This window comes from Aulostomus chinensis, chromosome 9, assembly GCF_037954235.1.
Source record: "Aulostomus chinensis isolate RoL2024-O1b breed Wild chromosome 9, RoL_Achi_v1.0, whole genome shotgun sequence".
Classification (NCBI taxonomy): Eukaryota; Metazoa; Chordata; class Actinopteri; order Syngnathiformes; family Aulostomidae; genus Aulostomus; species Aulostomus chinensis.
Window position 1 is genome coordinate 8,685,887 of NC_141328.1, and position 15,814 is coordinate 8,701,700.

General features: G+C 39.2%; 1 protein-coding gene across 2 annotated transcripts in view; it reads left to right on the forward strand.

Moving 5' to 3' along the window:
• The window catches only part of LOC147255684 (metabotropic glutamate receptor 4-like), a 178,471-nt gene that overhangs the window by 150,163 nt on the left and 12,494 nt on the right, over positions 1-15,814 (forward strand). For both annotated transcript variants that reach the window (XM_086213546.1, XM_086213545.1), the window contains exons 7-8: positions 10,437-10,637; positions 15,346-15,482. In XM_086213546.1, the coding sequence (XP_086069672.1) occupies positions 10,437-10,637; positions 15,346-15,482 (338 nt within the window). The remainder of the gene's footprint in view (positions 1-10,436; positions 10,638-15,345; positions 15,483-15,814) is intronic.

The following is a 15,814-nucleotide window of genomic DNA, read 5'->3' on the forward strand; positions in this document are numbered from 1 at the left end:
GCAAGAAAAGACATTATGGCGAGTCCACTGCATGCATGACTGTGGCTAAAAAAGAAGCTGACGTGGCATAAACAACTGTGTTCTTGACTACCTTGACTACCTCTTCACTTCTCTGACCTGTTCTTGCTGGTTTCTTCTTCTGCCTTCTTCTGATCCCGCTCTCTCACCTAACTGTCGCTCGATCCTCCCAAACACAGTATGGAGAGGTGCGGATCGACCCACATCAATGTACAACATTATTCAAATTTGATAAGCTATACTTTCTTTTAATCTGCAGATTCAGCATCACCGTGACATTCAAAGCACCTTCTGGTTCTTAACGTACATAGCACATGCATTAAAAATGGGACTTATTTTTTTAAGGGTCCAAACGTGGGGAACAGATCTAGCATAAAATATCAACATTCACTACCAAACACTTTGTTTTCAACCTAATTACTGTACTTTTCAGACTTAATTAAAAAAAATGTTTTTCCCACCTCATTATTACATGAGCCAGTTTAAAAAAGAACAGTGTGCCTGAATCATTATCATCAGCATATCATGTTTACTGTTTTGATGAAAACACACACCTTGGAGATTCAAGGGATCCACTTTAGAGGTTTGAAAGTACAGTATGGTCCTCATGGCAGAACCCATCTCTCTCTGATTTATGCTGTTGTCATATCAAAGATGTTGAACCAATGCATCAAAACATGACTCTTACTGGAACATATCAGGGTAATTTAAGCTGTTAAGGTACATGAATTGAACCTGAAAGACTACATGGGTAGCAATTAGGAGATTCATATAACATTAAAGTATAATTTTACCTTCTTAGTGCCTAAATTATGAACTCTCCACATGGAAAAATACAATAATTGTCTTTGCTTAGACCATTCACAGCCCAACAGAGTATTTCACACTAACTCAACCATAAAACCCAATTCTATTTTACAGATACATGAATACTAAATTAAGTTTGAAATCTTCAAAAGATAGACAAACACAAAGATGCTGCTTGGGACCTTGGAGTGAGATTCTCTTCATCACATCACTTTGGCTGCTAAAAGGCAGAGCTAACACATCAATAATGACTCCGAAAAGAAGAGACACTGTGAAATCACCCATGTGCTTACTTGCCATGTGAGTCATGTGGATTTCTATACATCAAACATTTAATTTTATTACAGCCTAAAGGAAGAAATACAGTAACAGGAGAATGATAGAGTATAGCCATTTACCACAGTCCAGCTACTTCTTATAGTATTCCTATAATTAATTTCCTGTCTTCATGGGAGGTCAGCCTCTTGCTGGTGTTTTTTCACATACAGCTGAACGAGTCTACTCCTCATGGGTTTGTTTACACCTGTCAACCCCGTCTCACCGGCAGAGGTGGAGGTCTCGCGATAATACACCGCGAGACTTGGAAAGTCTCGTCTGTTTCAGTGCCTGTCTCTCTGTCATTCGAGTCTGTGGCACGACAGCTGAATGGACCCACTCCCGTTGTGCTTGTGAACATCTACCGCCCACCTAAACCAAATAAGGTCTTCATTGATGAATTTACTACATTCCTCACCCAAATCTGTTCACTCTCACCCAACATAATTCTGTTAGGTGATTTAAATATTCACATGGACAACACAGATCACCCTCTCACTAAAGATTTCACTTCTTGCCTGGACAGTTTTGGACTTCAACAATACATTGATTTCCCCACCCATACTAAAGGCCATATTTTAGATCTAGTCTGCTGCTCTGGTGTCACTGCTTCCAACTGCTCTGCTGTTGACTTAGGCTCTAGCATGTCTGACCACATGCTTATCTCATTCAACCTGAGCCTGACACTTTCCAAAACCAAACAGTCACGTATCATATCCTTCCGTAACATTAAAAACATTAATATAGCAGACTTCAAATCAGGCATTGACAGTTTCTCCATCATCACCCCCCATCCACCCCGGATCAACTGGTTTCTCTTTACAATGATGGTCTACAGACTCTGCTCAACACACTCGCCCCCCTCAAGACCCGGACCGTTTCCTTTCCCCACTCCGCCCCCTGGTTCTCTCCTCATCTACGTCAACTGAAAGCCAAAGGACGTCAGCTGGAGCGGCTTTCTATAAAAACTGGACTCACTATCCACAAACAGATGTTCCATGACCACATTCTTCAGTATAAAAACGCACTCTCCTCCGCCAAATCCCAATATTTCACACAACAAGTCACTGCTGGTGCGGGGAACACCAGGGCCTTGTTTTCACTGCTCAACAATTCACTCCGCCCCCCTGACTCCTTCCCCCCTCACTTCTCCTCCACCGACCACTGCAACTCCTTGATGTCTTTCTTCAATACAAAAATAGCCACCATCCACCAGCAACTGACCCCTCCATTTGTCCCCCACCCCCCAGCCCCCTTCCTCTCCTGCTTCCAACTCCCCTCTGCCGCTGATTTATCCAGACTTATCCGGAAATCCAAGCCATCCACCTGCCAACTTGACCCCTTGCCATCCTCCCTGGTTATAGCCTCCCTCCCGTCTCTGCTGCCCCTGATAACTGCCATCATCCATTCCTCCCTCACCTCTGGTTCTGTCCCATCATCTCTTAAATCCGCTGCTGTTACTCCAACACTGAAGAAACCTGGTTTAGACCCCAACACCTTCAATAACCTTCGTCCCATCTCCAACCTGCCATTTCTCTCTAAAATCCTGGAAAAAGTAGTAGTGTCACAGATCCAGGCCCACCTCTCCAACAATAACCTCTACGAGCAGTTCCAATCCGGTTTTCGCCCTCATCATAGCACAGAAACAGCACTCCTTAAAAATCACCAATGACCTTCTGTTGGCAGCTGACTCCGGACTACTATCCATTCTCATCCTTCTCGATCTGAGTGCGGCTTTTGACACCATATCTCACTCCATCCTCCTCGACCGACTTGCCTCCATTGGACTATCAGATATACCCCTGGACTGGTTCCGCTCATATCTCTCTGGCCGTACTCAATTCATTCAGTTAAAATCTTTCACATCCGATCCCTCCCCCCTCTCCTCTGGTTTTCCCCAGGGCTCTGTCCTTGGCCCTATCCTTTTCATCATATACCTCCTCCCACTTGGACTGATATTCCGTAAGCATAACATCTACTTTCACTGTTACGCGGACGACACCCAGCTCTACGTTTCCTCCAAACCCTCCTCCACCCTCTCACCCTCCTCCCTCTGTGCCTGTTTACAGGAAATCAAATCCTGGTTCGCCTGAAACTTCCTCAAACTTAACAGTGATAAAACAGAAGTAGTCCTCATTTCCTCCAAATCCACACTCAACAAGCATCCCAGTTTCACCCTCACTATTGACAACACCTCCGTTTCCCCTTCCTCTCAGGTTAAGAGTCTGGGTGTCGTCCTCGACTCCACCTTATCATTCCATACCCACATCAACAACACCATCCGGTCCGCCTTCTTCCACCTCCGGAATATCAACCGTCTCCGCCCATCTCTCACTCCCAACAGCGCTGCAATCCTGGTCCACTCTCTCGTCACCTCCCGTCTGGATTATTGTAACTCACTTCTTTTTGGTCTCCCACACAAACTCCTCCATAAGCTTCAATTGGTCCAGAACGCAGCTGCCCGAATCATCACCAGAACCCCTGTCATCAGTCACATCACCCCCGTTCTACATCAACTCCACTGGCTTCCCATAAAACACCGCATTGACTACAAGATCCTCCTCCATACATTCAAAACCATACATAACCTCGCGCCTTCATACCTGTCAGACCTTCTCCACACCAACATTCCCACCCTAACTTCCATGGGGGCTAGAGCCTTAAGTTGCTCTGCCCCTCGCCTCTGGAACTCCCTCCCTCCTGACATCAGAAACATTGACTCCATTGACACCTTCAAAAATCATCTCAAAACTCACCTTTTTAGACAGGCATTTGGCTGAATGCCCTCTCTTGTGCTCTCCTAGGGACTTCTGTTGTTGTTCTTTTAAATCGTGCATGTTTTATTTTATTTATTTATCTATTTTAAACTGTTGTACGGCGACCTTGAGTGCCTTGAAAGGCGCCTTATAAATAAAATGTATTATTATTATTATTATTATGTTGAGCTTCACAGCTTGAATAAACCAAACTTGCTTGAGTCTCTTTCTTGCTTTGCATCACTGCAAACATGAGTCATAGGCTATCAGACGGAAGTATATGGCGGCACGCTTGCTCTTGCTTGATGTTGCTACCGATCCTAATCCAATATTTGACAACTCTTTGATTCTAGCTTTAAGGCTGAAAAAGGGGGAATCAAAAAAGAGGTGTTTTCATCTAGATAGGGAACTTTAAGGACTGAACTGGTTTTGAAAAACTGGATTGCAAGGCAGCAATGGTCCGTAAAACAATAATTCATTCTATCCTCATTTTCTTGAACCTACACATTAACTATTTTGAGTTCTACTTTAACAGCAATTAGGACAAGAATAAAATAGGTTATCTAGAGCTTGCAGTTTCCACATTAAATTCACTTCATGTCTGACCATGTATTTGGAAGCAAAGATGATGAGTATATTTTACTTCTGATCCATTTTGATCGCAGTATATTTAATACAATTTGAATGAAAACCAAAACTGAAAGAAATTAAAATATTGCTTATATAGAAATATTATTGATAAATGATGATAATAATTTCATGATTATTGTGAATACCAAGAAGAAGCAACCCTCAAAGCTGTTTAACAATATTAATTATAGAGAATTTGTCCAATATGACAAATAATTTTAACTGTAAAACTCTTCCAAGATTGATCCAGTAGGTCAAAATGAAGCCCTACCAGAAAAAAGCCAGCTCTGCCATGACAATAGTTTGGCTCATAGCCCATAATTTTTGAGAGCATAAAGACGGAAACCACAGCATGCACACAGAGTACAATGAACTATATGTGCCCTTCTACCTGAACCAAGATAGAGGCAAAAATAGAAAGGCCTCTATTCAAAGGAATAATGTGAGCAAGAAAATACAGTGTGACCCTTAGCTTTCTAGTTCATTGTGTTCTTTCAGAAACTCAAGGTCTACTTTGATGAAAACTCCTACAGCATTGATCAAGAACACTCAGATTAGAGACAAACACTCATCGTGCAACCCGCAATTTCATTGCACCTCATTCTGATGTATGTCATCGAAAATGAACACTACATTTTTTTTTCCATAGAACCCTTTTTTTTTTCAATTGAATTTCTGTTATTAGGCTGTATGACAAAAATAAAGAAAACTCACTGCAAATGGTGTCTGATTCTATTGCCCCACAATAGCATGACATAAAATTATGATGGTTTAAGCTTGATTTCAGCACACAAAAGTTAAGAGTTCCACATGCTTGTGTTTGGAGCAAGATCATCAATCTTAAACATGCATATAGTATACTTCCCTTAGGCAATGTTATTCGGGAATACTTCATAACTTAACTAAATTGTTATGCAGATGATATCCAATTATTTTTAGCAGTGAAGCCTGATGAAACCAATCAGTTAACTTAACTTCAAGCGTAGCTTAAAGACATAAAACCCTGGATGACCTCCAAAATTCCGCTATTAAATTCAGACGAAACGGAAGTTACTTGCCTCTAAACACCTCAGAAACATTTCATCTAATGATAGAGTCAGTCGAGATTGCTTTGCTTTGGCCTGCAGCACCATCATAAAGAACCTTTGATCAGGATTCGTCCTTTAACTGCTACATAAAACAAACTTCCAGAACGGCCTTTTTTTTTAACCTATGCAAGACTGAAAAAAAAAAAAAAAAAGGATCAGGCACATCCTAAATTTTTGGAGATGCAGAAAAAATATTGTGACTTCCAGGTTGGATGATTGCAATTCCTTACATATATATATATATATATATATATATATATATATATATATATATATATATATATATATATATATATATATATATATATATATATATATATATATATATACCCAGCAAGTCTCCTATGGAGCTGGTCCAGAATGCAATGCTGCTGCTTGTATACTGACAGGAACTAGTAAAAGAGATCATATTTCACCCATATTAGCTTCCCTGCACTACCTCCCTGTAAAATTCTGAGTAGAATTTAAAGTCTTTCTCTTCACCTTGAGAACTCTAAATGCTCCAGCACTGCCATATCACACTGTCACAGTACCTTATTACCTTGCTTGGACAATGTGCTCCTTGTCCTCAACCTTACTTGTGGTTCCTTGAGTCTCCAAAAGTAGAATGGGTGGAAGATATTTCTGCTATCGGGATACTGATAACTACTGCTTTGTGTTAAAAGTACTTAGACGGTCCATGAAATAAATGCACACGTTTATTGACAGCACAATGAATGTCTGACGCATATTAGATTACAATCAGTTAATTAGCTTAGTGTAGCAAAAAGATATTAAGGAGAGGTACCCAGCTAAACTTGTAAGTTAAAAAAATGCAAGAAAAACAGGTTCTAGTTTTATTTGGGTTGCTGTTTCCCAGACAGAAACTTTCAGAGATGAAAAGTGACACCAAAGAAGAATTTCTGCAGATTACAGTTTAAGTGCCCACTTAGGAAGTAGCACAAGCAAAAAAGTGTAAAAAAAAATAAATTTTATTTTGTAGAATTGCCATCATTAAAGTGCGATTGCACTAGACCAAATCCAGATTATCAACAGACAAGAAGTCTTTTTGACCAAATGATAGCATTAACGAGATAAATAAATAATATTAACCTAGCCTAGTTCAGCAGATCCAGAGCTGAATTCAAAGGGGTTCACCTGAGAACTAACATCACAGTGTAACAGCATGTTACAGCTGAGAGTTTTCAGTCAATTCTCCATGACTGGATATTTATAGCAAGAACTGAACAATGAATATGATACAGAAGTAAATAAATAAAACATATACACTGGGGTATAAAGTTATAATGTACAAACTCAATATAGAGTCTTCTTACACTGTATCATTATTGCAAAATGCCTCTGGGTATGTTTGTGTAAAATAGAGAGATACAGACTTACTGTGGATCAAAGGGAGGGAATAAAAGGAAGAACAAATGAAAGACATTAACTGTAGAGTGAGTGTGACAGCCACATCAACAGGCAGACTTTCCCAGCCTCATTTTGCCTGTAACACAAATTTATAGAATAAGTGGCAATATTTAAGCTTCTTAAACATTCAGAGCCTTGTCACAGATATTAAATTGCCTCTTCTGAGCAAGCGGATACTGAGGAAGCATATAGATAATAACAAGACAAAACCATTCAACTCTTTAAAGCTAGCACTTGTTAAAATGAAGTGTCTCTGTTGAGATAAGAAATGACTGCCAGACATCTTACAAGGCTTGCAAACACAATCATATTCCACTTTATCAACCACTCCATGTAGTTCTTTGTTATCTGATCGTGATCCACGTTTGCTTCTCTCGTGCATGACTTGCTACAAACCTGTGCAAGAGAATGTGAAAAGGCAAAAATATTTATTGATGTGCATAGATGTGAATATTTATTGAAAGCAACATTGCAGAAAAGTCCACAACTGTTCCCTTGATGGCCAAAAGCAGATCATTTAAATGATACACGGACATATTGATGTCAAACATCCAATTCAGCCTATAAACCATCTCAACAGCTGCTTAGGGGCCTGCAGCCACTTGGGAGCCATGGAAACGCCTGCTGAACTGACTGATCATCTGACCTATCAACCATGCACACCCACAATGCATCAGTACTTGTTGCTAATTCAACGTTGGCTTTTATGAGAGGGTGAGAAGTGAGGATCATTTCATTTAATCAAAAGTTTCAACATGTGGTCAGACGCCCGTCTAAGAGAGGGGCATATGCCCATTAGGAGCTGAAAAAAGAAAAAAGAAAAAACAAGAACACAACAATTTTTAATAATGTGGTATTTCCCAGATGATGAACACTTGGTGAGAACATACTTCAGTTAATAGCTGTAAACACATATGGGTACTAGCTAGCTGCAGGGGCAGACATCAGCAGCCTCTATCAACAAATTAGCAGATTAAAAAGATCCAGGTCACATCCCAAAACTCGCACTAAACCCTGAAGTCCTCCTCAAAGTGTGCACTTGGAAGTGACATGGAAGAAATGTGGACTTCAGGGGCAGAAGTGCTCGAGGGACCAAAGTAACGAGAGCAGAATTTGGACAGGCTTGCATGTGTCGCCTCTGTTTGGAGCACACATGAGACAAGACGTGGCACCATCCATATTTTAAATGTTGTCCTGCTGAAATGCATCAGTGTCACGACAATCATTTCAAGAATCATACTGAAATTGTAATATTCCACATCTTGCATCACTGACATGACCTATTATTTAGATAATTTAAGTCATTATTAACCAGGGCATAATAAAATGATGTAATATATATCATTATTTATCTAAAGCGGCCAAAGCATAACCTAACAGAAAGACTATTGGGCAAGTGCACATAAATCCCCATTCTAAATTCAACCTAAACTAAAAAAAGAAAAGAAAAATTTCATAAGATCAGTGTTGAAGTGTGTTTCCGGTTGCTGCACACTCTGAATCCCTGAATTGTTGTAATTAATTAACATTTAAAAGTATCCTTCAAAGACTGTCACATTCTTGACAATAACACTTCAGATTGTACGATCCACGTAGTCTCAGTGTCCGCTGAAATGGATGGAAATAAGCAGCAGCACACTAGAGAGAGACTGACAGTGTTAAACGGGTTGCCCATGTGGAAAGTCTGTTTACTCACCCTTCCTCACCGCAGTCATATCAGTGCCGCAATCTAGAGTAGAACAAAGTGTGACATTGCTTTTCTTACTCATTAGTGACTGTCCTGTTCCTCTTCTGCTAATCCTCTCACAATTTTCTTGCCATGTAATGAAAAAACAATAAAAGGAAACCGTGTCATTAGATGGGGATCCTGATGGTGCAAAAAGCTTTATTTATATGTGAATAAAGCAAAACAAAAGCTTTCTGAGCTATGGTGGGAAAAAAAGGAAAATCGCTGAAAATAATTACACTTAGGTCATCATTTATACAAAGCTGAGCAATTCTGATGTATTTCTACTCAAGATGGTACTCTAATCAAGCAGGTCCATTCTAGTCAGTTCTCTGTTGGAGTAAATAACTTCAAGCAGTAGCGGTGTTGTGCTGTCTGACTTTGCTCAGGCTATCTGGCAGGGCATTCACTAATAAAAGGATTAGGCTGCTAATTGAAACTTAGCTTGGCGATTAACACATTTCCAAAGCATTGGAGCAACACCAGCTATGATTAATATACACCTGTCATAAGTAATTACATTAAGGCTGAAGACTGATTAGGCCTGTCTTTCTCTGTCTTCCACTCCTCCTCTTTCACTTGATCACGCTATGTGCTCTTGATTAATGGATGTGGGGTGAAATGAGACTTTGTGAAGATAAACACTGAGTTCCTATAAACAAGACCTGTTCGAAGAATGTTCCCAACCTAAAACGTGTGATCTGTTTAAAGATTAAAAAAAAACAAAATGAAAAATGTAAAAATTTGGAACTTAGACATATGATTGCAAAAGATTCTTGATGAATAATCTTGAGTGGGCTTAATCAAGGATTGATAGATAATAATGCTAGACTGCATATGAGACCATTTTGAGAAATTAGATTCTAGTAGAAATTGATTGTAATTAGAGGTTCATATGTACAATTCAGAAACAATCCCTACATAGATTAAATGGGTTTACAATAGAGTAATCAGACCTGTTGGTGAGCTACCATTTGCTTGATTTTAAACATCTTGCAATCAATTGATAGCAGGTGCATTTCTGATTGTCAGTGGAGCAGCATTTTATTCTGAATTTTATGTCATATTCATCATCTGTATGTATCTATATGTAAAAAATTCTAGCCTTGGTTATCTCTTTCATTCGTGCGACTAAGGGCACACTCACAGCGGGTGAGCAATCCTGTTCCCAGACAACTTGGTCTGCCGAAGTCAAGTTTGTCAGACTTATTTGGTCCCTCTGTACCAACTCCAGGCCCTGACATTGTTGGAGGAGGTGGACTTCAGGATAGTGTAGTTGCTGGAACATAGACAGCTCAGAAGGCCAGATAAAGTGCTTCAGAAAATTTACAAACTTTTCATCATTTGATACAGTGTGGGTTAGAGTGTGGACAGCAGAGCTAGACACAGGAGTGGATTTTCACTCCCATCCTGTCCTTTTCCACTTAGACTCAATGAAATATATCCTGATACTTGGAATTTCCGACTGAATGTCAGGTTCTGTTGTACAGCTCAGTGATGATGTAAGGGTGTTCAGGCCAGGTCAGGTCTGCAGCAATGTGAGGACAGGCCAGTGGAGTGGGTGGGAGTGACAATAGTGCTTCAAAACATTACAAAGAAACCAAGCCAAATTTTTGGGATATATAATTTCATGAATTGTCATTTTTTTCAAGCGCTTCTCTCTCTCTCTCTCTTTATTTTTTAAAGATCACGAGCGGATTGGGAAAGACTCATCCTATGAACAGGAGGGGAAGGTCCAGTTTGTGATTGATGCTGTTTATGCGATGGCTCATGCTCTACATAATATGCATAAAGATCTCTGCCCTGGAAAAGTTGGCCTCTGCTCCAAGATGGAAACAATCAATGGCACACTGCTGCTCAAGTACATTCGCAATGTCAACTTCTCAGGTGTGTATACCCGCCCCACCAAGCTAGACTCACAAGTCAATACGAAGTATACATTACATTTTGAAACAAAATTGCAGTGTACTTTTATCACAAATGTCTTTGCAATGTTACATATGCACAGTATTGGCAGGCATCAATCATCTGAAGCAACTCTGATGTACTATTAATCACCCATGGAGAAGTTGGTGAATGTACAGTGGTCTCCAAATAACAGACTACTGAATATGAATTACTCACCGTAAGCACAAGAGGCTAAGATCCATAGGAGAGTTGACAACCTGCAGCAGAGCAGTGTGTTTTATCATAGTTGATGATACACAGGAACTGCTTTGTGAGATTCTCCACCTCATCTTGTCAGCATTAAATTGTCTATGCATGAGTTCTCCTGCTTGAAGTACATTGGCTGCCGAGTTTAACTTGTACATGAAGGAAAAGGAAGGAAGAGAGTTGGCAGACAGCACCAAAAAACAAGCACAAGGAGGGTTTTTTCATTGGTTGTCCTACTTTATGGAAACTTGAGCTCATCTTTGTGTATAGGCATCCCCTGTTGGTCACACTGTATTTTTTATCACTGCACACAAATACACAGTATTTACAGTGCATTTCAAATATCCAGAGGTAGACACATTACTTTGATCCTTTATGTAACTCTGACGTTACACAGTCAAAATATTATAGAATTTAGATCTATTCCGTTGATGCCCATTGGACCACTTAATTTTCTTTTGGATATATTGCTGTTGTGGTACATATTATTCATATATAATCTTACTACTGTGCCAGTGTGAGCAGAGAAATTTAAATGTTCGCTCGGCACCGTAATTCACTGAATCTCCAAGAATAATGCTATACTGGGGACATATATATGTGCAATGAGTTTGTAGTACTTAAATACATTAACATAAAGTTGAGCTCAGTTATATCCACTAACAAAATTGCAGTTAAATGTGGCAGTTGGTTGAAACTCAAAGTGTTTTGTGGGTAACATTGCTTAATAAAGGAGAAAAAAACTTTTGATAGGTTTACCAATTATAAAAGCAGTCCTTCGGGAATGTACTTCTTCAAATCGTGTAGTTTAACTTTAGCAATGATGATAACATTTTTCATCCTTCATTTTTTAAGCAGTTTTTTTTGTTTTTTTGTTTTTTTTTGCTCGGGAGAAGGCGCATAGTGTTCTAAACCCCACACAGGGCAAAGAGAAGTGGACAGGATACATTTTCGTGGGAACAAAATTGAAGAAAAAAAATAAATACTTATAAATGTGGACTACAGTACTACTAGAGTTAAGTCCAGATGTACATTATTTTTTTTTGTTTATTTCAATACTGTAGTCAACATAACCTTTCATTTGTGATAATAAAGGTTAACTTGACACTAAAATGTGCAGCAGTATCTCTCCATCTGTAATGGAAGTTGAAAGGAAACTCTGCAGCTCTCAGCAGTGTTTTGTGCGCCCCATCTTCAAAGTCAAAACATTGTTTACCTGTGCGTTAGTGTGCTTATTACTATGTAATCAGGTCAGCCTTCATTTGAGTAAAATACATAAAAATCAAATGAATAAACTAGGGTTTTACCTTGAAGTCAAATTTGAGGGGAGATGAGATAGATGATATCTCTCAGCTGTGGAATGAACCTAAAATACATTGTAATAGGTTTGCATTAAATTAAACTTCAGTTCTTAATGTACCCTTTTATTTATGGTGTTATATTCCTGGAAGGCTCGTCAGCACTGAGACCATTCAGAATAGCAAAGGGATTGCAAAAAAAATCAATGCTGTTACTGGAATACTGTCTTGCTTTTAAAGTCTTACAGCACAGCGGAATAGAGAATTTAAAAGCTTTGCAAGAAAACAAGGCAAAGTCTTCATGATCCCCATGTGTTCTGGGAATCATCTATGGCATCCATGCTGACCAAAGGAAACAAGAAACCAAACCACTACATATGTCATGGATGAAGCTGATACCTATTGATGTGTGTTCTTAAAATTGTTAATTCAGGGATTCTAAAAAGCTGCTCATATTCAGAAATACTCAAATGTAATGTCATTTTCCTCTGGGCATTTTGTTTTATGAGGTAACCTCGCAATGCCTTCATATGATACTAAAGCGTTTTCGATTAAAAGTTGGCAGCAGCATTGAGAATCAACATTTAAAGCTGAAAGACATGATTGCTATTTTAATTTAACTCAGTTGCAGGATCATGTATGGCACAGAGATTAGCTCAGACATTGCTGACAGTAATTAAGTCGTGTTAAAAAGATGATACTCAGTGTAGGATGCATGAGCTAATTTCCTGTACATCAAGTGGTGTTCTCTGTTCAGAATAATCCACTTTTACAATATTTGTATCCTACACTTAAGATGCTGCGTATTCATGGACCTTCCAGGGAACAAGATAAATGAAGCAGCACAGCAAAAAGTGAGAATATGGTACAATACTAAAATATTTCTGAGGTTAATGTCATAAAAAAGAGTAAGCAATGAAATGCTAATCAGTCCTAACCCTTAACTCTAATGACCAATAACTATGTAAGACTCAGTCTATATCCATCCATTTTCTATACCACCTATCTGTTATGGGTTGCGGGGGGGCTGGAGTCGATCCCCGCAGACATTGGGGGAGAGGTGCGGTTCACCCTGGATGGGTTGCCAGTCTGTTGCAAGGCCATCAGGAGCAATCAGGGGTTCAGTATCTTGCTCAAAGATACTTCGACATGGCCACCCAGGGAAGTGAGGATCGAACCAGCGACCTTTCGGTTGCTAGACGGTAACTCTACCTCATGAGCTATGCTGCCCCAACACAGCCCATGTATCAAGAAGAAATAAATTGCAGTATTTGATGGTTTGGAATCTTGGTATTTCTAGATTACAGCTTTGCATTTATGAGAGAAGTGTAGCCATTCTGCTTGATTGAATTCATCATGAAGGAAATCGTGTTCACCTTGCAACCTCCTAAATCTAAAGCTCAACAGCAGAAAATGTGTCCTATTTTGATCTCTTTTTATACAAGCTTCAACACATTTCTTCTGCCTCTGACTAACAGTGTTTAATAGAGTGGAAGGGTCATTCATTTTCAAACTCTGGCATCTTGAACATGCCAATATTATTTGAATATATTAGCATCTCTTAAGAGTGAAGGTTTAAATGTCTCTCCTGGAATAAACAGGCATTAAAACTGTAGGGAGGGGAACCTAGGTTGGGAATATCAACTCACCAATCAGTCTGTGTTGGGAAGGTGAAGATTATCTTGAAGTAATGTAAAAACGCTAATCTTAATTTCACAGCTGAAATGATGTGAACCATTTTCAGTTTCACTTTTGTATTTATATTGCACTTAAACGCTTACACGTTTCCTTTGTCATTAGATGGACTGCAGTGTTCGCTCTCAGGTATAAGGATCTGCTCTTGAAAGCATACACACATGCATTTATGAGTCAAATTGATTTTGAAGTCATTTTCATTGCATATGGGCAGAGCTGCACACGATGGTAGGAGATAGAATGGAAAGCCTTGCAATCTAGTTAAGTGCTATCTCTCCAGGTAATTAGACATGCTGTTTATTAATGTTTGCTGGCTTTGCATGAAAATTATAATGCCTTATTGCAAGTAAAGAGGTGAAACAAATCAATTCAAGCAAACAAATTAGAGGAAACATAAAGACAACTAAATTCCCTGTGTTGCTGAGATAGGCAAGAAAATGTGTTTAATTGCATGACTGCCCAATGTTGTCTTCGACCTGCCCCCTTGATAATGCAGCAGATTGTTACCCTGCCATTTAATCCAACTGGATTTGATCAAACCCCTGACAAACAAATTTGCAGGAGGGGCAGGAAAAACAATCGTTTCAAAGTGAGACTCAGAAGTTTGCGACAACAACAACAAAAAATCCATACTTGGACCTATTAAAATGAATGAATAAGAGTAGATTACATATTTCCTTTTATACTTATGAAGAGACTGTAATCAGTACTTGTGCAACATGACCAATTTAATCACAAGTGCAGGGTCTGGAAACAGAATCTGCTGGGGTATGGTATACCTAAATATTGTCTTAGACATTAGACTAGAATTGGGTGTACAAAATATTCAAATATTGACAAATTCCAACACAAAAATATCTATTAAGCAAGAAAACTACAGGTACTTTTCCATTTTTCTTGGTAGGAGGAAATAGGTGCGGGAATGTTAATAATGGTCCTTTTCTCAGCGACACCCTGTGGTAGGCTGGCCCCTGCAACTGTGAATCATTGTTCCCTTATATCACTAGTTTATAACAAGTTGTGATTCTGGAGAGGGATTTGTTGGCTGGCTCGCAATAAGGGAGGAACAAGAAGCAGTGGGAGAAGAGAGATCTCAAAGTGGTAATCAAAATCAAGGCTGTCATTTGTTAGCACTCTGAAGGACCTCGTGGATAACAAGCAATGGGGCAATAAGCAGAATGAAGGAGTGTGAAATGATATGGGAACATGAAGCGACAGCAGCCCTGGCCCTCCTCTAAGGACCAGGACAGCATGGCTGTCAACATCTATTTTGCTCCCTTCATTAACACTATATAGCAGCGCAGACGCCTTGCAGCCTAATTTCATCCAGGAGTGTTACGAGAAGAGCTTGAGTTTCTTGTATGTATTTTCCATCACTGGAATTGAACCTTAAGTAAAATTCTACACTTGAAATTAATGACATATATGTTTTCCTTTGTCATCCTCAGGAATTGCTGGCACCCCAGTGGTCTTCAACATGAATGGAGATGCTCCCGGTCGATATGAAATCTACCAATACCAGATTAAAAATAACACCACAGAATACAAAATCATTGGCCACTGGACGGATCAGCTGCACTTAGATGTATGAACATATTAAATTACAAGTTCTAATATGTCTGGAAGAGTGCGCTCTTGAGTTGAGTACATAAAATCCCTCAGCCAAAAAGAAAAAAATTGATGATATCTATATATCGAATCTGGATTTGCAGGAACTGCAGGAAATATTTGGCAAAAGACATTTAAAAAAAAAAACAATTTTAAGCAAAAGAGAGACGTAAGACCTTCAAAATGGATGAAAAATGCAGCAATCATGACAATTATTTACAGGAAAAAAAGTATCTGTTGTATATACTCTCCATTATTTTCCTCCAGATATAAAATATTGATTTTGAACATGATGGTAACCGAACAGCT